At 34.0% G+C, this 23,844-nt stretch overlaps 1 protein-coding gene across 1 annotated transcript; it reads right to left on the bottom strand.

The window, feature by feature from the left end:
- Positions 1 to 532: 532 nt before the first annotated feature.
- On the bottom strand, positions 533 to 23,828 carry GXIVsPLA2 (phospholipase A2 group XII). Its single transcript, XM_069849657.1, has 4 exons — positions 23,418 to 23,828; positions 22,679 to 22,746; positions 16,925 to 17,096; positions 533 to 10,972 (listed from the first exon to the last, which is right to left on the bottom strand). Exons 1-4 carry the CDS (start codon positions 23,647 to 23,649, stop codon positions 10,830 to 10,832), a joined length of 615 nt encoding a protein of 204 aa, XP_069705758.1. The 5' UTR covers positions 23,650 to 23,828; the 3' UTR covers positions 533 to 10,829.
- Between the last annotated feature and the right edge of the window lie 16 nt (positions 23,829 to 23,844).

The raw sequence follows: 23,844 nt of genomic DNA, 5'->3' as shown, positions 1-23,844 counted from the left end.
TGTTAATTGAAAGACATTAGGGAGATAAATTATTCGGGAAATGTATTACTCTTTTTAATGGTGTACAAAACCACTTATTTACAAAGGGTACAATAATAATAATAATAATAATAATAATAATAATAATAATAATAGTTTTATTATTATTAACAGTTTTATTCTACTGAATTACGCAAGTGAAGTGGGTATGCATTAGATACACACACAGTATTATTCTGTCATAAACCTTCCAAATACAATGCTGCGTGTAAGATTAAATGTTAGTAATTAAGATTTTAAAGAGTGTCTGACATTACAGGAGAAAAAAATAATCACTAAGTTTTCACGAAATTATTCTCACATTTTTAACTATAAGTACGATATTTTATTTTTTTTTTTTTCACGAAAAATGTGAAAAATTTTCACCAAATAAACCTGGCCCTATTCATTACCATTATCTAATATAAGTGTCTATGAAGACAACTGAAAATTAACTGAAAATTCACTTTGTCAAAAGGCAACATTTAAAAAACCTTACATGCAATAAAACACATTCAGTTTTTAACTAATATTTTATTTTCACTCTTTGGTAAATATTTTGGTTAAATAAACACAACGTCATAAAAAGCTGCCAGGTTTCCTTTGCACAGATATATTACATGTGATTTTAAACATTATTATATCATAAGCTGACTCTTTTTTTTTACAAGCACCATCACAAATACAACGCTGAAATTTTAATAATATTTCTCCCTTACGTAAAGGAAATCATGTCCCTTGCATCATCTTCTCTTCAATAAACGTAAGGATAATAAGTAAAACTATGAAATTTACATCATGTTAAATACTCGAAAATTTATACAGGTAAATGTGACAAGAGTTCCTTTACCATATAAAAATTAACTGCAAAATATTTAGAGGCTTTTCTTAATAAATATTTTCTTATGGAACTATCAGACAAAATAGGTAGATTATTTCATCATCTTAGTATTTTTAAAAGACTTCCCAACAAGATAAAATGGGATATTACACAATATAATACAATTAAGAGGTGCGAAAAAATTATGTTTAATTAACGAGATTCATATTCAGCTCTAAATAAATTAAAATGTTTAAATATGTGTATATATATATATATATATATATATATATATATATATATATATATATATATATATATAGACACACACATAATTTTTTACTATGCAATATGTAAATCATGTACTTTTCGTCTTTGTGTTCCAAATATTAAACTTAAATATCACAACCTTTACCATTACTCTTAATATCACATCACATATAAATCGTAACAAAAGAATGGTGAAATTATCTAACAAAATTAGCAATGCATGAATTTAATCTTAAAAGGAATTATTTTTCTGAATAAGAATTTAATTTAGTAACAATAATTCCATGTATCAGGACAACACAAGTGTAGATTACAAACAGAGAAAATAGGGATAAAAGGTGATGAAACAGTCAGTATTACATCACTGATATAATTTCTGTTCCACTAACCCAAGAGAGAACAAACAGCTTAATTTTAATTACAAACAAGTCGCATAAATCAGATTACCAGTTAACAATCCACACAATCCTGTCATACTGTAGTCTGAATGCAACACTAATGGTTTGCTATAACTCAGTTAGCTGACGAGTACAAAATTAAATGCGCATGTGGGCCAGGAAACAAAGTAACAGTCTGGTACCTACATACAATGCTGCCATTAGATGCATATGTAGGCCTAGTTCAAAAAATTCACACACTCCAACAAAATTTATTCATGTCACAACTTCCTAAAGCAAGTCTGTGTCATGTCCCTGTTTATAAGCTGTATTCTAGCAGTTACCACCACCTTTAGGAAGCACTCACTCTCTTACCACACAAACAAATGCAATTTCTATACAAGATCGGCTGCCTTTTACATTTAGTTCTGTTCTCCGAACTCTATTAAATCATTGTTTTCAATTTAGAGTTCTAGTCCATTATTCTCTAGAGAATATTAACTTAGAAGTTTAATTGTACAATAACATGAATTACAGATCTATATTAATAGTATGTTCTTTAAAAAAATACTGCTTTCTAAAAATTGTCCTCATTACACAAAGCCTAATGTTAAAACAGCCAGAGTGAAAATGTTCTCTCACAGTCAGTAGATATATTTGTCTCTTAATTATATTTCTTTTCAAACAGCATATAATAAATCTTTAATACTTAAAAAATTAAATAGGATTAATTTTAAAGTCATGAAATTGAAGTCATGAAATTGTAGCCATGAAAATCAGCATTAAAATCCTCATTAATTGTCACTTTTCGTATATAAGCATGCTGACTTCCTGCACGGACGATCACAAGCAGTGGCACTAGACTAGATGGCATTTCGGGAAGGTGGTCAGCTGCTATATGTGCCGTAGCATTTCTGGTATGTGACATCACAAGCTTGTACAGTAGAACCAATCGGAATCAGTCTTTAACAAGTACTTCCCGAGTTTGTTTGTTCACGTGTGAGTGTTTCAATACATTGAATAAGTAAAACTAACATTTACTGTTTGTGTGTGTGTGTGTGTGTGTGTGTGTGTGTGTGTGTAAGATAAATGAATGGAAGAAGAGACTGTAAAAAGACAAGTATTGCACAGGCAGGCGCGAAAAATAGTGTTTAAGGTGTATTAATATTTTTAAAACCTTGACGAGCAGAACGCTGCCGCCCATCTTGATGCTGTTGCAACGTTGCCAATGTGCAAGAAACAACTGTAGAAGCGTGTCGTGTGGGATTGAGAACAGTGCAAAGAATACTGTTAGCAAAGAAAAGAGGGTTTGTTTGATGTCATGCTTACAGTAATCAACGGGTAAGGCCATTATTGTCTTTTGATAATTTAAATTCTCTCCTGTGCTATTTGTGTTGCACGTGCGCATTAAGTATGATGTGGCAATGTTGTACGCTGCCTTGCTCTCTCTATCTGTCTCTCTCGACGCAAATGCTAGCAGACTACCGCCTTCCAAATTGCTGTCGACTCTAGTCAAGTCTTATCAACAGAAAATATATTCTGCAAAGAATTTGGTTTTCTGCAGTGTCCATTGTATGCTGAGGAAAATCAAAAGCATAGCAAAACAAAGTGCAGGCTTCTTGTCATGAAGATGATGCACTCCAAGGTCAAAATAATGGTATAAAGCCTGACGTTGCCTTAGACTTGAAGTGACTGTAAATTTTTACGTGAAACATGTAATTCGTAAATAAACATGATGTGATTGATCCTATAAAAATTAAACGAGGGACATGCATTGTGCTCATTAGTTTTATAAAAAATTGTTTATATTATTACAAATGAAGTTCAGGGGAAAAAAGATTAATGTCATATTCCTATCAAGGTTGAGATAATGATCTAATCAATATATTAATGCAAAATTTATTGCTCTTCCTATTAGAAATTAAGGAAAGGATAATTTTCCTCTTTACCAGATATGACAAGAACAACACTAAAGTTTGTAATAATCTATTAAATTAGACACTGACATCAGCCTTAATAGCATTTGTGACATTGATATTTTTTTTCGTGTACTCTTCAGATGTTACCTACCTCTTATATATTATTTGATGGAAAGTGGAGAGAGAAAGGGAAAGCACTTTATGATATACTCAGAGTTACACTCTAATTCAGTGTATTGTAATGATAACATAATATTAATTCTATGAAATTTTTAATGGGAAAACTAACTGACTATAACACAAGCATAATTCAATAATATGCCTGAAAATAAGCCTATGAACAAAGTTCAAAATGTTATAAATCAAACTGCGCAACATTGTAAATAGTGAATATTTCTCTCTCCTAATATTAACGAGATTCTGCACACAGAAAAAAAAGCGAAATTCAAGTGAAGGTTCGTCCCAGATATTTAATGTGAACATTAGCACAAGTACAATTTTTTTTTAAGCTACCGGCTTCAACGCAGTAAAAGGTAAAGGTATCCCCGTAACATGCCATGAAGGCACTTGGGGGACATGGAGGTAGAGCCCCATGTTTTCCATGACCTCGGCACTAGAATGAGGTGGTGTGGTCGGCACCATGCTCTGACCGCCTTTCACCCGCTGGGAAAGACCGGTTCTCAATTTTATAGGAGGCTGAGTGAACCTCGGGGCCATTCTGAAAGTTTGGCAAAGAGAAAAAATCCTGTCACCACCTGGGATCGAACCCCGGACCTTCGAGTCCGTAGCCAGCTGCTCTACCAACTGAGCTACCGGCTTCAACGCAGTATCAAAATTTAGTCATTGTACAAAAAGAAAAATTTGCCAGGGGTCGAAAGAAAACAAAACACAGTATTAAGAATAAAAGAACAACTTATATACTTTACATAACAATAATAACCTACTTTGGTAACATAAAACTCAACTGTTATAAAGCAAATAATTTCATAACATTTAAAAATACAATAAAATAAATAAATGAAACAGTTTTGGTAAAACAGCAGAATGTAAAGAAATGTGAAATTCTGAAACTGTTAGACAGTAGTGCTTAACGGAGATTAATCATTCAGGTACAACAACAAAACAACAACAACAATAATAATAATAATAATAATAATAATAATAATAATAATAATAATAATAATAATAATAAATTCGATTTCTCTGACAAAGACATAGGGTTGCCAACTACGTATAATAAATAAAATTACCAGCCAATTTAGATGTGCAATGTAATATATAATACTGCATACTAAATACAGAATCTGCTAAGAAACAGTTTCTCTTCGTTGAACTGTATACATACTGATGAATATATGATATAAGCAATAAAAAAAAATTTGAGAAACAGCAATCTTGCTTCAGAGTTCCAAAGTCACGTTTTAAATTTGTATTTGGAACTTGATAACACAGCTTTAAGAACTTCTTTTTCTTCTGCTATATGGCGATAAAATTCTGCACAACTAAATTTAAGGTTCTCCCTGATACAAAGTTCCTCTTGTCATTCCATAAGTTATTTAGGATACGGAATACACGCTTTACAAAAGCACTGCTTACACGAATAGCAATCACATGTTGAAATACCATTCTTATTTGCGGAGCTTACTCTGAGGCAACCTTATCCTGACAATATTTACTACATTTCCCAACACTTGTCAAATGTTCAGCTTTCACAAAGCAAGGGACCACTTCATTTAATAAGCACACTTCATCAGAGAGAATATCTTCTTCTAGTTGAAGCTCTAGTTTTTATCCAATACTTAAAATTTCTTTTATTTTTGGTGTAGAACCATTAAGTTTCACGACTGAAAAATACTTGAAAATTCCCATGTCTTTAGCTGTTATGAGTTAAAGATTAAAATATTACACGAAATAGAGAAAAATTCCTCTTAGCCTATTTCATAAAAACTCTTATCACAAGTCCTTAAACTCATTTCATAAAATTACTGCCCACAAATAGGGCCGGTACCGAATTGATACCGGCCACCAGCCTTATGCTGAGACCTATCAAAATATCTGGCTGGGCTAGTGAATTACCAGCTAGTTGGCAACCCTACACATATGGCAACTTTGTATGTAACAGCAGACTGCAGCTTTCAATACTAAGTTAATCTTACTATAGGCCCTGTTTAAAGTAGATACCGCTACGTAACTTATATATTGTAGGTACATAATTATCATAAATTGGCTGAATATTCTCTCCTTTTTAATGATACAAATTCAAACTCTTAGTGCACAATTCAACAACACTGTGAAAATTCTACAACACGACTAATACAAAATAAGAACTGATATAGAACAAAGTTACAGAATTGAAATCTTCACTGTCGAATACATTAACTTTTAATAATATTCAATGTCGCTGAAATCCTTACTTTTCAAACTATAATGAATCAATCTATGACAGACCAGGAAGCACAAAATATAAGAACAGTATTCTTTCAACATGTTTGAAGCTATTTACCATGCCCTGGTAATTATTTTTACTTCACAATAATTTCGTTTTACTGTTTCAGGGACTATATATCTCAGTATTCATCTATGGTATGTATCGGTATGTTCTATCAAATCTATAGAAAGAGTAAAGATTTATTTATCAGTTCTCTTTGCATCTCTGAGGCATGATAATTCGTACTTCATTCTTTACAACATTAAACAATTTTTTTTTTTTCCATACTCGTTACGTAATTTTTTATTTCTTTAGTCATGTGTGTAATATCAAGCTTTAAAATATATATACACACACACAGAGTGCCTCAAAAATAGACCAACAAATTAATAATAGCTCCAAAAATATGCTAGTGAAAATCCCACAGTCCTAGTTTAAATATTCAAGTTATCATTCTGTAAATTTATTAAAGCCCAGTACCAATACAAGTAATGAAAGTTAGACAATCTCTGAAAGGTTTAAAGAAGAGAAAGAGTATGTGTTATTTCTAGGAAAGATATTACCGATGTTTTGTTTCTTTTCGCTCATATGATTTCCACTTTTTTTAATAAGCAAAATTATGTAAACTCAACCTAACTCAGAGTGATTAGGCAGTGTATGGAGAGCTATTTTCGGCAAGTCAGTTGGACGTTCGATGCCAGATAGTAAACAAATATCCAATAAATATGATGTATACAAACACACTGTCTTTCACAAATCACGTTTATTTGATACCTAAAGAACTATTTGGGTTAGAAGATTGAAACCTTTTGCTGTTGTGTCTTTTTTAATTAAAGAATATACGGGAACATTTATTCGGTTTATTTTCTGAGGCACACTACATACTTATAAACACTTAATGAAAGCATATGGTTCACTTCTGCCCAAAAAAATACTGTTAACTTCATTTTAATATGGCTAACAAATATAATTTTAAGTAGTTTTATTCTATAGTTAGAGTATTTCTTCTGCAAAACTACATTTAATTTTATATTTTCATCAAATTAATATAGTGGCATCATCATACGATCAATATGCGACGAGATTTCATGAACAATTATTTGACATTCAAGTTGCTGACAGAACTCCACATGAGTGTTTACCTAAAAAAAATTAGGTCTCTTCTGTATGTAAAATAATAATTATTATACCCTAGAACAAAAATGTTAAAAAAATTAGCTTACATAATTAATAAACATTAATTAACAAACCATTAATTACTTTTTATGCAATAACTTATTTAATTCACAAACAATAATAAAATAAATAAATATACAACAAATTGTAGACAGAAGTATTGACATATTGACATGAAGTTTTATGATTTTTACGGCACAATCATTAATAAAATAATAACATTTTTCAGTCTGTACTGCTTTTTTAAATCACGTTTAAATTATATTATGTATCAAAACACAACAACTACATTTGAGCTTAAACTGTAGTGTGGGTTAATATTTTACACTACACAAGGGTATTAGGTATTAAGTTAATTAAACAAGAATTGTATAAAATCATGGAGTGAGAAAGAATAAATGCCACTTCAGAAATAAGAGAGCAGAAGTATAGAATTTACACTGTTGAGTAAGAATTAAATGCTGTTAGGGTTTCAGTGATTTGGAGGCATAGTAAAAATAAAAAAAAGTCAAAGGCATTTAGGAATTTTAGTCACATATATGAAATACATTCACTATCCCAATTAAGTGGCGTGGCAGCCCAAATAAGAGAAGCAAATCAACGTTATACAATATCAATTCGTTTACTTTCTTCATGTAAACAGCAGCCCTGATTAACCAATGGTCCAACTAACCAGATTCCAATGTATTTATCTAGCATATCAATAAGTTTATGCAAGTAAAATAACTAAATTATTATTAAATTGGTAAGATTTATCTCTTAATAGTGAAAATCAGAAAAAAAAAATTATTATGAATTCCAGTCACATAAGATGCTGAATAAATAGTGAAAAATTATTTCCAAATTCTTGTATAACTTCAAAATGCAATACAAACCTTTTTAGGAAATACAGGTCCATTTCTAAGTTATATAATATTCAGATTATTAATTATAACCCAAATTGCATTATTAATTCTGGAATCCACAGTAGCTATTATTCAATCATATGTATTTGCAGTATTAAGTACTTTATATTCTAGAGAAGTAAATTAATGATAAGACACGCAAATCACCCATTCCATTTGGTTGATCAAAGCCCATGACCACTAACTGGTATATTTCGTTATAAAAATAGGCAACACTTTTACGCCTAGAACAACAAAGACTATGTCCACTATTTAAATAACATACATGTTCACTTTTAAAATTACCAGTTAAACTTTGTCATCTTTGTTAATAAATGCTCAGTTGTCAACCTTCTTCAATGCTTTGTACGGAGCTCTCAAAACAACTTAAAACATTTGTCTATTGAATTCTAAACTAACTGTTTACAAAACAAATATTTCCAACTGCAGTCCTACTTTCTCTATTTACTAATTTATTTAATAGAAAATTACGGCCAAGTTATTTAAATACAAAATTATCCCAAACCATTTTGAACAATTTCCTATCATTCCTCTCTCTAACATTAAATTTCATATCTTTATTGACATGTCTACTTCGATAATAAATAAATTCTCGAATTCAATTTCATTGCAATAAAAGGGTTCTTTATGAGATTCTCCATAGGATCTTATAAATTTGTAACACACCATAGCATCATGCCTAGGATTCAAGTTATGGCATAAGCACTGGTTAGAATCCTCATGGGGAAGAAGTTTTCTCACAAAATTTCGGCCAAGGGAATGGTGCCCACCAGCATCGTAATGAATTTGTGGAGCTGCAACAAGCAGCAAAATACGATTTCGAAAACCAGATCTGACAGGTGGGAGGAGATTATTGTGCTAACTACATGATACCTTCATTCTGGTTGGATGATCGTTCATCTCTACTGAGGCATGTAGATGTGGGAGGCCGCAGCCAGCTGGTCAGCCTTGGACTGTTTGTGTCATGGATCAATTAATTAATTAATCTTATAAATTAACATATTATTTAAGAGCAGTTGTTACCTTTACAGATTTGAACTACTTCGAAAATATATATTGAAAATAATTTTGTGGAAATGAATTCTAAATTTAAAAACATATAATACTCTGCCTCATTCTCCCTGTGAGTTTTAAATATAACAATAAAAATATAAATACAATGACTCTACAGCAGAACCCCGATTATCCGTCACTCTATTAACCGATCGGTGGATTATCCGACTGTCTTTCTATCGCTTTTTTCCTCATCTTTCTTTACTGCGGAAATAAACATATAAGAAACTTAGTACTATACCTTACATTAGTGCCTATTTTCTCTAGAATATTTTATTACAAGCCTTGTCTTTACATAGTAGTACTGCAGGCAATAAGAACAGTTACTTGAAGGTGTTTTTTTTCCAACTTGTAAAATAGTCACTACCTGCTTTCAAAGAAATAGTCCCAAAAACTTCCGCACAATAACTATATAGTAAACCTGTGCAGCATTCAGTTCTTATTCAACTGTTCGAATGGCCGTACTTTATAACTTCTATCCAAAATATCTTCCACGGGTGTCAAAAGTGTTTTGCTAAGCATTGAAATAAAAATGCAAATAATTGAGCAGTTTGGGAAAAGAGAAACCGCGGCTCATTTCACATCAGAATACGAGACTGGCGTTACAACTGTGCGGCATTTAATGAAAAAAAAATTATGAAGTGTATAATGTATGTAGATCTACAACAGGAGCCCTCTACTATTCCTATCCTTCTGCAAACAACCATCATAAGGAATTTCCGTTGTTGACAACCAGAATATTAAAATGGTGAACTTCTGATCCACTATCTAGCATGCTAAACACAGCACTGTGGAGGAAATTACGAGACTACTGTATGGACTTATGAAAATATTTTATGGTATGGATTATCCGATTTTTTTATTAACCGTCCAGTCCACCCCCTTCATTACCACGGATAATAGAGGTTCTACTGTATTTAGAATAGATTTTACTAGTTTGTAGGATTGCTAAACCTTTTAATTCTAATTTATAAAGTACAAACTGCACTGAGACATCCCTTATACTGCTCATAAGCAAACACCAATCACCTAGAAATTGCTTTGTTCTACTTTGAAAAGTAAGGATTCAGTTACTTACATGCCTAACACATTATACATTAAGCTTGAGCATCAGTAAAGCCACTTTCAACATACCAATTAAATGAACTCAACACTCAACAAAATATGCCATTTTATCTAATTTTATGAGTCCAAACTATATTAAAAAATAAAAGATAACACTTCTAATTTCAGTGTCAATCTACTGTCATAAATGTAAATAAAAAATTCCTACAGATTCTTCTTGTCCTGTTGAGAATAAAACAAGTTGTACATATACAACCTAAATTACTAACTAAAAAAAATACATTCTTGGCATATATAATCTCCCCCTCCCCTCTCCCATGTTTCACGTGAATTACAGCCTGAAGGTTTTAGGCTTTATGTTCGTGTGGAGATTCATTCACTTCTTTCTCCACAAAATAAATCAAAGAATTTACAAAATTAGGAATTTTATTACAGATCTATTAGAACAAATAATGAATTTAATAATGTGAATAGCATATTATAGTTGAAGTAATGGCATAACTATTATAAAATAATATAAGCCACAGATTAATAACAGAAAATTAAGGGATTACCGAAACGAAACTTTGGAACCCCTAACCAGTAAGAAATAGTTTACAGAAAGTAACTCAAGGTCAGTCAGTCACAGAGTTGTACATCACAGCAATATAAAGCTGGTACAAAACCCCTGAGAGTATTGAAGATTTCAATTTCGATAATTACCTACAATATTTACAATACTAATTATGTACAAAAGCATGGAATATGGAAGAGACTCATCATCAATTCACTAGGCCGTTATAATGGTGATACACAGTATCAGAGTTCACCATATTCTCCACCTGAAGTGTACTTCTTCTTAGGAGGAGCACAGTAGCAAGCTTTTGCCTGGCAGTCTAAATATGACTTACAGCCCAGTGTTATTGTACCAGTAAATAACATCTTTGCAGCTGCTTTACATCCTAAAATAAAATAATATATTTTTAAAATGTTATAACTTTATCTTGACACTGAATTGCTAGCTATTGATGCTGCTCTTCAGTGTGTTACTCAAATTTCTGAAAATCTACATGCATACTTACCAACTCCAAGGGAGCTATATCTTAATATAATTAAATATGTACCAAATCTATATGCACATAGAATTATTCCAATTCAGAAACAACTAAACTAAAAAAAAAACTTCAAAAGGAAATAACATTTCAATGGATACCTAGTCATTGTGGTATACCTGAAAACGAGGAAGTTGATAATATTGCAAAACAGGCAACATATTTGCAACCAAGACCTCTTGAAGTGATATCTCTAGCCAGTGCTTTTGCTTCAGTAAAGTCTCATTTTATAAATCTACGGATCAACAACTGGCTCTCTTCTGACTAAGGAAAAATTTTAGTCTGTACAAAAGAAACCAAATGACCTGGAAATGTACAAAAACTTGCCCAGACTTGTTCAAACATTTTTAACAAGAGCCAGAACAGGTCACATTGTTACACAATTGTACCTATACTAATTTCACATTTCTGATAATTCTACTTGTCTGTGGTGTAATAATCACGATGAAGATCTGGAACACATTCTTCTATACTGTCCATCCATAAACCACAAAAGTAAATTAAAATCATCAGTACCAGTTGCAGAGGACACAGCCCTGCAGTATATATTGATTACACCCCAACTCTGGCTACTAGCAACAGGCATCTATAATGAATACCGATTAAAATACCCCTCATTTCTCATGAAAAACAAGAACTGAAAAGACTTCAGTGGACTATAGTGGACTTTATGTTGTCAGCAAACAGCTGGATAATTAAGAAGATTGAATTGAATTGAATTTTAAAAATAAGACAATGTATTCCTAAAACATCTCACATGTTAACTAAACTACACAGACATAGGTCATTCATTATTCCAGGAAACCAAATGCATTTGTGCGCCGTAGCTCATAGTAAGAGTAAGAACCTTATGCTGGGTAAGTGAAGTGAAGCATAGGTGCATAGCAAGGAAGAGAAGCTTCTCAGTCCACTTTTTCATTCTCCTCACATACAAGAAGGTTTCACGAGACAGCGAATAGTGTACACCATCAGAAATACTCAAGTAGAAGCAACACAGTTTATTATAACATGAGTTATAGAGAGTTATTTTTAATAAATGGATTCATGATAACAGTTTTACAGGACCAGTCTCACTGATGACTGGATCTCGGATTTACAGGCACTAAAAGCTAAGAAAGTTCAATGCCAAGTTTCAGTGTAGTTTGGGTTCAATCAAACAGAAAAACATTCGTACCTCACTATTTGAAGAGTTGGAAAATATTATAATGAAATGTATTGTAGATAATAATTGTAGGTCTAATTAAATAATTATAATGTTTGGTACATAACACACGTTTGTACGGTACTAGTTATTTCAGCCTCTCATTCCCATTTTATGTAAACCCCCTTTTTAAGGAAAACCCCTATTTAAGGAAAAAAAAAAATCCGTCAGAGATTAGTTAAAAAGGGGTTCTCTGTATGGCCTTACAAAGTGCAACATATGCTAATAAGTATTAGAAAAATTACGTTTCCTGTAGCAGTACGAATGCTAATGAGTATGAACTTACATTATTCCTTAGGCAGGGTGCACACAGAATCAGACGTGGTGCGGTGCGACATGACATTTTGTCTGTTGGTACTTATCTCCCATTGATTTCTTATTATGTGGTGCACACAGAATCAGACGTGGTGTGATGGTTATGAGCAGACACGGAGAGACAACATCGAATGATTGCTTGAAGTTCGGTGCAAGGAGACAGTCTGATAGCTGCAGTGTACTGCGCATGCTTTAGTAGTGGCTATGATTACACGCTTTCACTATCTATGAATACTATTGTTGTGTAGTGCACATTATTCATAATGGAGCTCGATGCAGATAAATTAGTTGTTTAGTACAGGAAAGATATGTTCTGTACAATCTTTGAAACAATATCACGACAATAATGTGGTTTCTAAAAAAATATGTGAGAAACTGCAAATAAGATGAAAGCACCAAGTGAATAATAAGTAATAATTCTTCTTCTTCTTCTTCTTCTTCTTCAACTTCCCTAGTTACCACTATTGTGGTGTTAGGGGATGATGATGATGATGATAATAATAATAATAATAATAATAATAATAATAATAATAATAATAATAATAATAATTTTTAGTAAGCCTAATCCTCTGCTCTATACTACCACTCATTACTAATTTAATATATTATTTTTCTTCATTGTGATTCATGAAGTAGTCACAAACATACAAAATGACTGAACAATTTTTCCTTCGAAATTATTCAAATCAACTTTACAGGAATTTATACCTGAAAGTTTGATTTGCATACAAAATGACGTTTGTGCAGTACATTAGTAGTATTTAATTTTAAGACTCTTTCAATTGTATAGATTTTTAGGCGTATTAAGCATCCTTAGAAAATAATACCCAAATACAATAGAATTTTTCATATAAACAGTCTTCTTTCATTGACGCCATTTTCTAGTCTAGGCCAGTTTTCCAAACCCACATAGCCAGCAAATCAGTTGTCACGAGCAGACAGTTTTAAGCTGTTGCGATATGTTGTAAAGCAAAACGTAGTGTCGCGCCACACCGCGTCTAATTCTGTGTGCACCCAGCCTTAGAGATTGGAGCAGAGGTCTTCTGTCGTCTAAAATCAGTGAAGAGTTGCAGTTCACAACCAACATATGGTTTTCAATGAGAAAAGTATCTGTTGTCCCTGAAGATGCTTTTATATTGTGAAAACGTCACACAAGGTCATTGGACATATTTAAATGTGTTAATTGTTCCGCTGACAAAGATAAATCTTTTGGTGTGGTGGATGATTTTCCTTCGAGAATATCTCGAATATCACGTAACTGTTGGTACGCACGATTTTTTAAAATAATGTTAGTTACTTTTTCCTTTACTTTTTGCCCTCCACTGCCAGGAACAAAATTCAGATTACATTTCATTTATAATAAATGGCTAGTGACGCATGTAAGGGAGTGTCAACAGTTTTCAGTGACGTGAATACTTAGGATATAGTACCGGAAAAATACAAGATTCCCTTCCAACTTATTGTTTGCTAGTATATTTAGAGATGTCTCAATTATTCGAGTAGAACGAATTAACTGCTTGTAGATACTGAGCATAATACAAGACTTAATCACCACATTAACACTGGTGCAGGTGGATGTGGAATACTAGGTGCTATTGATGTAAATATTTTAACTCTTTGATTGGCATTCAACAAATAATTTCTTCATGGAGACGTGCAAGTCATCGACCTAGCAAGTGATGTTTCAGTGTTCGTATTTCATCATGGTGATTCACACATTCTATTTGCAATAGAAAGAAATATATAGACAGGCACCATCTCAACACATTTGCAGCGATTATTAAATCTACACAAGCAGCAAGATATTGGAAAACATGGAGTTTACTTTTCAGAGTTTATGACAATTTGTTGTTCATTGTAACTTGTCATTGGAATAAATAAATAAATCCCCCAAGCAGCTTCATGAAGTAAAAAATCTGTAAATGTTGTAAATATGTCGTATAGATCTTAAAGTACTGTAAAGTGGGACTAGATTGGCCTAGCATGCGTTACTTTGGCCCACACATGATAAAAAGTTTTAAAAATTTTTCATACTGCGAGTTTTATCCACATCACCCATTTATACATGCCATATGATAGTCAGATATTTTAAAAATAACTCCAGCTATCAGAATGTCTATAACTATCTCTGTTGGACAACTGTGCTGTTCATGGAGTTTCTTGTTGTAAAAAAGTAAATTAATATTGTGTAAACTTCCTTCTTCCCAGCTGATACTGGTGATTGAAAAAAGCAAGTAAGTATATTTTTTGTAAGCTCAACGTATTGGCATACAAGAATGTAAATAATATTTGATTATTGTAAAATTCCTTGACAGTATTGTAAAGGTTTAAATATTTGTCTCAAAATAAACATGTTTCATGTTTCAGACAGACTTATTTTTAAGAATATTGTTGCCAGTTTGTAGTTCAATTTCCCAGATGCTGAATTACATTGGCCCAGTTTAATTTTATTATGGTTATATATGAGAAAAAACAGGTGGGTCAAAGTAACCTCACGTGACAGGTAACTTTGGCCCATAGCATTGAACTAAATTTTATGACATGTACTATTATCAGTGACCATTGTGATTGTCGAAATGCTTTTAGGAAATGTTCCTGCACTCGCATATGAAATTTTGAGCTTCTTTCCGAAACTTTCACAGGAAACCAGTAAAAGAACATTTAGAAATGTATTTCAGTGGATCGAAGTAACTCCTGGGTAATGATATTGAATATATTATGCATTTATAAAAAAGACGAAAATATGCACTTATATGCAACATAAAATCATGCTTAATAAACTCAAAAATTGATAATTCGTATAGATAATGTGTAGCAGATAGTTACAACCTCCAGGAAAAAGTATGCTAATGCATGAACTTTCAGCCCTACTTAATGATACGAGGGGGATCCAGGAAATAACGACCGTTCGCGCATACCCGCTGCGCAGTTGACTCCCCTTCCTTGTTTGAAGGTCAACTGGCTTCCTTAACATGTGTTCTCATAATGTTGTGAGTACAGGTTGCAACAAGTCGCCATTGTGCATTTTGTGTTACTTCAAAATGAACGACGTGATTGATAATCCCGCCGACTGTGAGGTGAGGAGTGTGATTCGATTTTTGATTGCCCGACATTTGAAACCTGCAGAAATTTACCGGCAATTGAAAAAAGTGTATGGTGATACTGTAATGAATTAAAGAAATGTGAGAAAATGGTGCGAAATGTCCACGATGAAACTCGACCCGGACGCCCATCACTCATCACAGAAGACCTGAAGACTAAAATGAACGACAGAATCTTGCAAGACAGCCACACATCACTTGACGAATTGCATATTGCCTTTCCTGACATTTCTCGTTCTTTGCTTGGTGAAATTGTGTCGCAACATCTTGGCTACCACAAAATCTGTGCACGATAGGTTCCACGGCAACTGAGTGACCAACACAAAACTCAGAGAATGGCTTCAGCATTGACATTCTTGATGCGATATCACACAGATGGAGATGCCTTTCTTGATCAAATTGTGACTGGTGATGAGACCTGGGTGTCTCACAACACCCCAGAGACCAAGCGCCAATCACGTCAGTGGCATCATCCCTCATCACCCAAGAAACCGAGAAAATTCAAACAGACTCTCTCAACACGAATAGTCATGGCTACTGTCTTTTGGGATCACAAAGGTGTTCTTTTGCTGGATTTCATGCCAAAAGGCACTACGATCAATGCAAATCGTTATTGTGAGACTTTATGAAAACTATGGCGAAGAATGCTTTCGAGAGGAGTTGTGCTTCTTCATGACAACGCCTGCCTGCACACTGCTGCTTCAACTCGAGAATTGCTGGATCAATTCGGTTGGGAAATCTTTGATCATCCGCCCTATAGTACAGACCTTGTTCCTAGCGATTTTCACCTTTTCACTAAGCTGAAAGACTTTCTGGGTGGTACGCGTTTTGGAAGTGATGAAGAGTTGAAGAAAACAGTGAACACCTGGCTTAATGAACTGGCGGCAGAGGAGTATAACACGGGAATTCTAAAGCTAGTGAACAGATACGACAAATGTTTAAATGTAGGTGATGATTATGTAGAGAAGTAAAGGAAGCTTCAGTTATGTAACAGACTTTGTTTTTTTCAAATAAATATTTTTTTTTTTTAATTATTACAACAAAACGGTCGTTATTTCCTGGATCCCCCTCGTATAAATAAAATCTATGGCACATTATTACTTCCTTCAGTGTGGCTTCCCAGAATGTGGAATGTAACAGTACATTCAATTAGTCTGTAATATAGATCGTATTTTTAACTCATACCTTTCGTTACTGTCGCACCAGCTGTAGCCTCATATTTTTCGCATATTTTGTACAGGCATCTTTTGAAATCAAAATCACACTGTTCTTTATCTTGACCGCAGGTATCATAACAAATATCGTGGTCATTGCAACAACTTGTCATTTCGCCCACTGGCAATTGTTCTGTAGGTATCTGTAAAATATACAGTAGAAAAAAAAGGAAGACAATGAAGTGTTAAATTACTTTCATACATGAACATGACATACAAAATATAGGTTATATGACATACTGAACTACCTCTTTAACCTTCGTCATACTGGGAATCAAAATTATACATGGAATACCAGCTGGGGTGCAAATGTATTTTTCTACAGGTTTAACTGTTTGTTATTCTTTTCGTTTATTTTATTATACTTTGTGTGGCGATTTTACCCCAAAAGAAAAACATAACATTATAGTGTTTCTATTGTACTACATTCAAACAAATCTTTTTTTAATACATATAGGCCTAATTACATATTAGTTTGCATATTAAGTTGATAACTGAAAGAATTTAAACATTTTAAAATTTGAATTTTATAGTCCCGTCGCTCTAATTTCCGGCAGCCAATCGCGTTGCAGGTCGGCTACATTTAAACATGTGCGTCTTGTTATTCGCTAAGGAAGACGTTATTCATTTCTTAAAGCTCGATAAATACTTAATATAATCGCCCGCCATTTTGGCTCTTTCGTTGGCGTTTGCAGAAAGCACACGAAGACGTTATTTGCCACTCAATTATTTGCTGAATTACAGTGCGTTTGATTTATTATGATAGGAGCTACAACATGATAATGTTTAACGGTGTGGCAAATAGATTCCTCGTATGGTAGCTCAGCAACGAAAGAGAAAAAATGGCGAACGATACTACGTACCTACACTTTATAGAGCCTTCACTTCCCAAGATGTAAGCAAAGAGGAGGAGTCACGCCGGGAATAACAGCATCGCGACTATAGTGCTTAATATCAATGTAATTATTGAAAAATCATAAAAGGGGTTATGGTGTTCTAAACTGACACAAACCAGTTTAAATACATGAAATAAAAAGAAATACAAAGATGCAAACGGAATGGAACAATACTGTTTCTATGAAAAACAATCTCAAATTTGAATTTTTGTAAGTTCAGACAGCACAACTGTTGCAAATCTTTACAGTTTTGTTCACTGAATAATCACTATATACGAATCACAAGTACTATTAATATTATATTACACATATATACATTCGGCTTTTAAGGAACCTGGAGGTTCATTGCCGACCTCACATAAGCCTGCCATCGATCCCTATCCTGAGCAAGATTAATCAATTCTCTATCATCATATCCCACCTCCCTCAAATCCATTTTAATATTATTCTCCCACCTATGCCTCGGCCTCCCCAAAGGTTTTTTCCTCCTGGCCTCCCAACTTACACCCTATATGCATTTCTGGATTCGCCCATACGTGCTACATGCCCTGCCCATCTCAAACATCTGGATTTAATGTTCCTAATTATGTCAGATGAAAAATACGATGCATGCAGTTCTGCGTTGTGTAACTTTCTCCATTCTCCTGTAACTTCATCCTTCTTAGCACCAAATATTTTCCTAAGAACCTTATTCTCAAACACTCTTAGCCTCTCAAAGTGAGAGTCCAAGTTTCACAACAATACAGAACAACTGGTAATATAACTGTTTTATAAATTCTAACTTTCAAATTTTTTGACAGCAGACTAGATGACAAAAGCTTCTCAACCGAATAGTAACAGGCATTTCAAATTATGGTTTATTTAACGACGCTCCCAAGTGCCGAGGTTATATCAGTATCGCCTGTGTGCCGGAATTTTGTTCCGCAGGAGTTCTTTTACATGCCAGTAAATCTACTGACATGAGCCTGTCGCATTTAAGCACACTTAAATACCATCGACCTGGGCCGGGATCAAACCAGCACAGAAGGCTAGCGCTAACAGGCATTTCAATATTATATTATATTATATATTATAATATTAGGTTAGTCACACGGAACACCAAGTTGGGTGCACCCCATCAGCTATTTTAGTTCTATACTCATGTTAAATATTTAAATTTTAAGAACAAATGTGCCATAGTTGTATTATAAGGGTTTATAAACAATGTCATGAAGTTACAAGTCTCCAGTATCCTTGCAACAATTATATGGCAACATTAGTTTATTACATGCACCCCACTTGGTATGAGGAAGGTTAAAATTGACATACTGCATGACAAACATGGTCAATATTTCTATCTGCCTCGGACATAATTTATTTCTTAGTTACTGACACTTTCTTTCATATCGAGTAACTTATATGTAATGCCACAATTACAATGGCATAAAGATAAAATTCACGTTATTCTCCCTGCATTTTCAGTTCTCAAAAATTTAAAAAAAGGGGGAGAACATTATAATCCTTTCACTCGCACAAAAGGTCGATTAGACTTTGTAACTTAAAGATGATCTTTCTTGTATTCTGTTTCAATCGAGATACAGATGTTGTCCAAATCACAGCTGAACAGTCCACTTCCTTTTAACTATATCTGTAACTATGCTGATTGAGATTGTGTCTATTTTTCATAAATAGTAAAACACAAACCATAATATTACTATTCTAAAGTTTCTTTCTACTTCAGTTTGACAAAATCAACTTTGAAGACTACAGAAATAGTGTTAAAGTCTTCAATTTGAATGATTAGTTCTCAGGAGTTCCAAGTATTTTTTGCCGATTTATACTCTTATACAGATCATTCCTTTGAAGAACCTGTCCCATTCCATCCTCTACCTAACAAAATTTGTTGAGAGGCAGTGAGTGGTCATATTCCAGCAGACAGACATGTCCGTTCACGCTGAAAAGTTCTAATGAAAACACGTGCGACAGAAACATTGATTCAGATGTTACTGAGGACTAATACAAGAAGATGTGAGAATGAAACACGGATTTAAAAGTTATATAGGTGTTGCCAGCATTTTTTTTTTTTTACATTGGGGAATTTAATTGAAGTGAATTTTATTATGGCAGGCAGAGTAACTATCTCATGCCTCCATGTTATATTGCTACCTATGCACTTCACTAGAACCAGATACCCAGCTTCGGTCAATGTAGAGTATCCACCACCCACTGAACGAATATTGGTTAAACGAGCATTGAGCGACTTGCGCCGATTTTGGAATAGACACCAACGCACTTAGGTTAGGTTAGGTTAGTTTAGGCTTTTATTATCCCGTCAAGATGAAGGTGAAAGCGATTGAGTGTGATTTTTTGTTTTCTATGTTGGCAGTTCAAGTGCGTCGGTGTCTATTCCAAAATTGGCGGAAGTCGCTCAACGCTCGTTTCACCCGAATATTTCACACTTTTATCACTGCCAATGTTGCGCTATAAACCAATTTTCGCAAATCTAATGTAACAGATTGCCTACACAAGCAACAATTTATACTAAATGTTTAGGATTCGTGTAAAACTGGCCTATGTCTCCTATAATGGGTGGGACATAAGTAACATTCACCCCAGATTCGAAGTCGTTAGCCCTGTGAACTTACAGTATATTTATTTTCCCCTATTATCATATTATAGGATTATCTAAGTTGTTGAGTCGTAGTAGAGATGATTTTTAGTAGGTTGCGGTTTTGGGTGAGCTAAAGCTCGTATTGTAGTCTTGAACCACCGGACTTCCCCTGCCAGTATTCCAAACAAAAGAAAATTTATAATGAAAGTTGATTAACTGTGTACTAACATACCAATTGGATGACATACAGAAGGGTTACTGCAACCAAGACGATAAGATAAGAGGCTCGCTAGGTAGACAATGGATTAAAGGTCATTATTCAAGAATATTGGCGATGCCTATACTGAGGACCAATAACTTACTGTATGCAAATGAGGCTTCAGTTAATTTCCTCAGGATGGGCGCTCCTCACTACCGTAATATAAGCTATGGAACATGACAACATACAACCAGTCTGCATAGGAATGATCTGTACAAAGAAAAACAAATTTAATTTAGCACTTCTTTTTTTTCCAAAGAGGAATGTAAGCCTGTATAAACTGTCAGAAATCTATGTGGTGACATCCAGTGGCGGTTTCTCGAGAGAGGGAAGAGAGGAACGTCCTCCTCACATATTTTTTTCTTTTGAAAGTAAATACCAAATGAAATATATGCCTTGAAATTCGAGGAATATTCGATAATGTTTAAATTCACAGCTATAAGAAAACCTCTGTTGATCGAGTTTTAAACGATGCACACTCATGTGCTGCTAGAAAACTGTGAGAAAGATGCGAGATTGTTTGTGTGGAGGAAAGTCAATCCTTTCCTCCTTTACTGCAGTTAACACACATAGACAACAATGCACTAGCGGCGAGAGACAGAAGCAGAGTTTTAAAGCAAGTAAATGAACGGAGAGGGAGGAGATCCTCCTCTGAATCAGTGCATGGGCGGGAAATAGAAACCGACAGGTCGTGCAGCAAGCTCGCTACTGCTGCTATCTAGCGATGTTGCATTCAACCAGACTATAACACATCTAGAAGGAGGCACAATAAAAACAGTTTTAATGCAAAGCTATGAAAGACATCATATAAACTTTTTTTTTAATTATAAAACAAAATATATTATTCAATGCAGTTTATATAAGCTACTATTCATGGTTTGAAACTTTCGAGGATATCTGAAAGTTGAAGTTAGACTTAGGCCTATATAAAACAAAGAGGAAGTAGTCAGTTCTACGCTAGTATCGCAGACCTTTTTGGACCCTGAAATTCACTTCCATTCATTGTCTACTAGACAGGACAAAAGCCAAGTTGTCATTTTCGTACAAATATATTTGAAATTGAAAGTACTCCAAACTACATTATTTTTAACATAAAAAATTAATCGGTACCTGTAGCTTTGAACAATAATGATAGTATGACCAGAGCGGTATGACTTTACAAGAACTGGCATTCTTCAAAAGCATGTGATACTGAACTTGTAAAATGTACATGTGGCAACACAGACCATGTGAGTGAGTGCAGTGTTCTCGCTTTCCTAACAGATTATTTCCCATTCCCACTTCCGTAAAACGGTTCTGGTTATGTGTTAGTAGCTAGTCTCTTCCATCACTTGTGGTGCTGTAGTTTGCGCGAAAAATGCTGCGAGTTTGTGAATTTCCTTGTAATTGTTAACTTGTGCAATTATCCAACAATGAATGGAAGTGAAAACATATTTTGGACAATTTAGGAAACTCAGTTTACAAGAACAGATTATTGCTATACAAAAGAGAAGGCCAACACTATCTGGTCTTACATGTAGCTAATTTGTAGCATTTTCTCTCAAGAATGTGTCATTTTGCGCTGTTAACTTCTTTCCTCCTCTTAAGAAATATGCAGGAGCCGCCACTGGTGCCATCATGGAAAGGTACCTAAAAAGTTCCGGATATAGCCTATGTAATATTATGAAATACCGGTACTTAAAGATGCAGTTCAGATTCAAAATCGGTTTTTAGCTGAATATCGGAAGTGATAATGGAAGCTATTCTGTCCATCAATTTTGTTCCACTTAAATTGGAGCTGTGGTTTCACTGTAATAGCTGTTTGTTGAAGTGACATGTGACATCACATGCAGTAATCGCTCATACGTGATATTTAGTTCGCGCACTGTGGATGCAACACATTCCTTGCTTCACTCATAGGCTATAGAATAATGAGTAAGTAGGCCTATAATTATAGAATTATAATTTCGAACACAAATATTGTAATTCTGTTTATCTTACCTCTAAACCTAGAGAGCCACATCCGTTACTACTGGGCCAATGGTACTTATTCTTTACTGGTTTAACACCTGGAACAATAAGTTACTTATATTTTAAGATACAATAAAAATTAACATTTTTATATAGCATTTCAAGTTTTAGACAGAAATCTAAACAGCCCAAATTTCATAAAAACAGACTATTTGTATATCTGTCCACTGCAGTGTATTGTTGTTGTTGTTTAATCAACTGTCCGAAGACAGGTCAGAATGTCACATAGAGAAGGGAGACAAGAAACGAAGCTGTGATGGAAAGAGTGGGTGAAGAAAGAATGATGCTGAAACTGTTCAGGAAGAGGAAAAGGAATTGGCTTGGTCACTGGTTGAGGAGGGGATGCACTAGAAAGAATGGTGAACGGGAGAAGAGTTCGGGGCAGAAGAAGATATCAGATGATAGACGACATAAGATATATGGATCATATGCGGAGACCAAGAGGAAGGCAGAAAACAGGAGACTGAAGAATGCTGGGTTTGCAGTAAAAAGACCTACCCTTGGGCAGAACACCATGAATGAATGAATGAATGAATAACGCACTCACCAGTAAGTTACTTAGTGCTCTATAGTATTCGCAGTACTGGTGCATAATTGTTAAAGAAAAAATTGTGCCTCCTTTACTTCTGTATAGAAGTGCAAAAAAAAAAAAACTAGAGATTAAAATTATTTTCTTGTAGGTCTACTATAAATCGTAAAGTCTACCAACCATCAGGACATATATATTTACAGTCCTCTTCTACAGCTGCATCAAATACTTCATGTACAACTTTAAACTTCTTTGCAACAATAATTATGTTCTCCAAGACATCACCAAAAACATGCTCAGCAGCAAGTACAGCATCCTTCAAGTTACTTATTATCCCTGCTCCATAGCCACTCCAAGCATAACCTAAGAATGTCAACACGTATATGAACACTTTCATTTTAGGAATCTCCATTGAAACGAATTTAAACACCTTGAAGTATTACACTGTACACTGTAATCTTCGGCTTATGCCGAAAACTCATTAGATGTGTGACTAAAATAACCAAAATAGTTAATTCAGCACATCACACACTTTTATTTGCATTCGTGACGGGGTTAAATACTATTGGCTTAACACGTGATGTCACATCCACGGAAACACATCTTT

The sequence above is a fragment of the Periplaneta americana genome, chromosome 16 (genome assembly GCF_040183065.1).
Source record: "Periplaneta americana isolate PAMFEO1 chromosome 16, P.americana_PAMFEO1_priV1, whole genome shotgun sequence".
NCBI lineage: Eukaryota > Metazoa > Arthropoda > Insecta > Blattodea > Blattidae > Periplaneta > Periplaneta americana.
This window is presented reverse-complemented; position numbering and strand designations above follow the sequence as displayed.

Excerpts from the sequence above, each read along its gene's own strand:
- GXIVsPLA2 (XM_069849657.1), bottom strand. The coding sequence starts at position 23,649 with ATGGAGATTCCTAAAATGAAAGTGTTCATATACGTGTTGACATTCTTA. Across the intron at positions 22,747-23,417 it reads TAAATATATATGTCCTGATG|GTGTTAAACCAGTAAAGAAT; the intron begins GTTGGTAGACTT and ends TTATTGTTCCAG. Across the intron at positions 17,097-22,678 it reads GTGGCTCTCTAGGTTTAGAG|ATACCTACAGAACAATTGCC; the intron begins GTAAGATAAACA and ends TATATTTTACAG.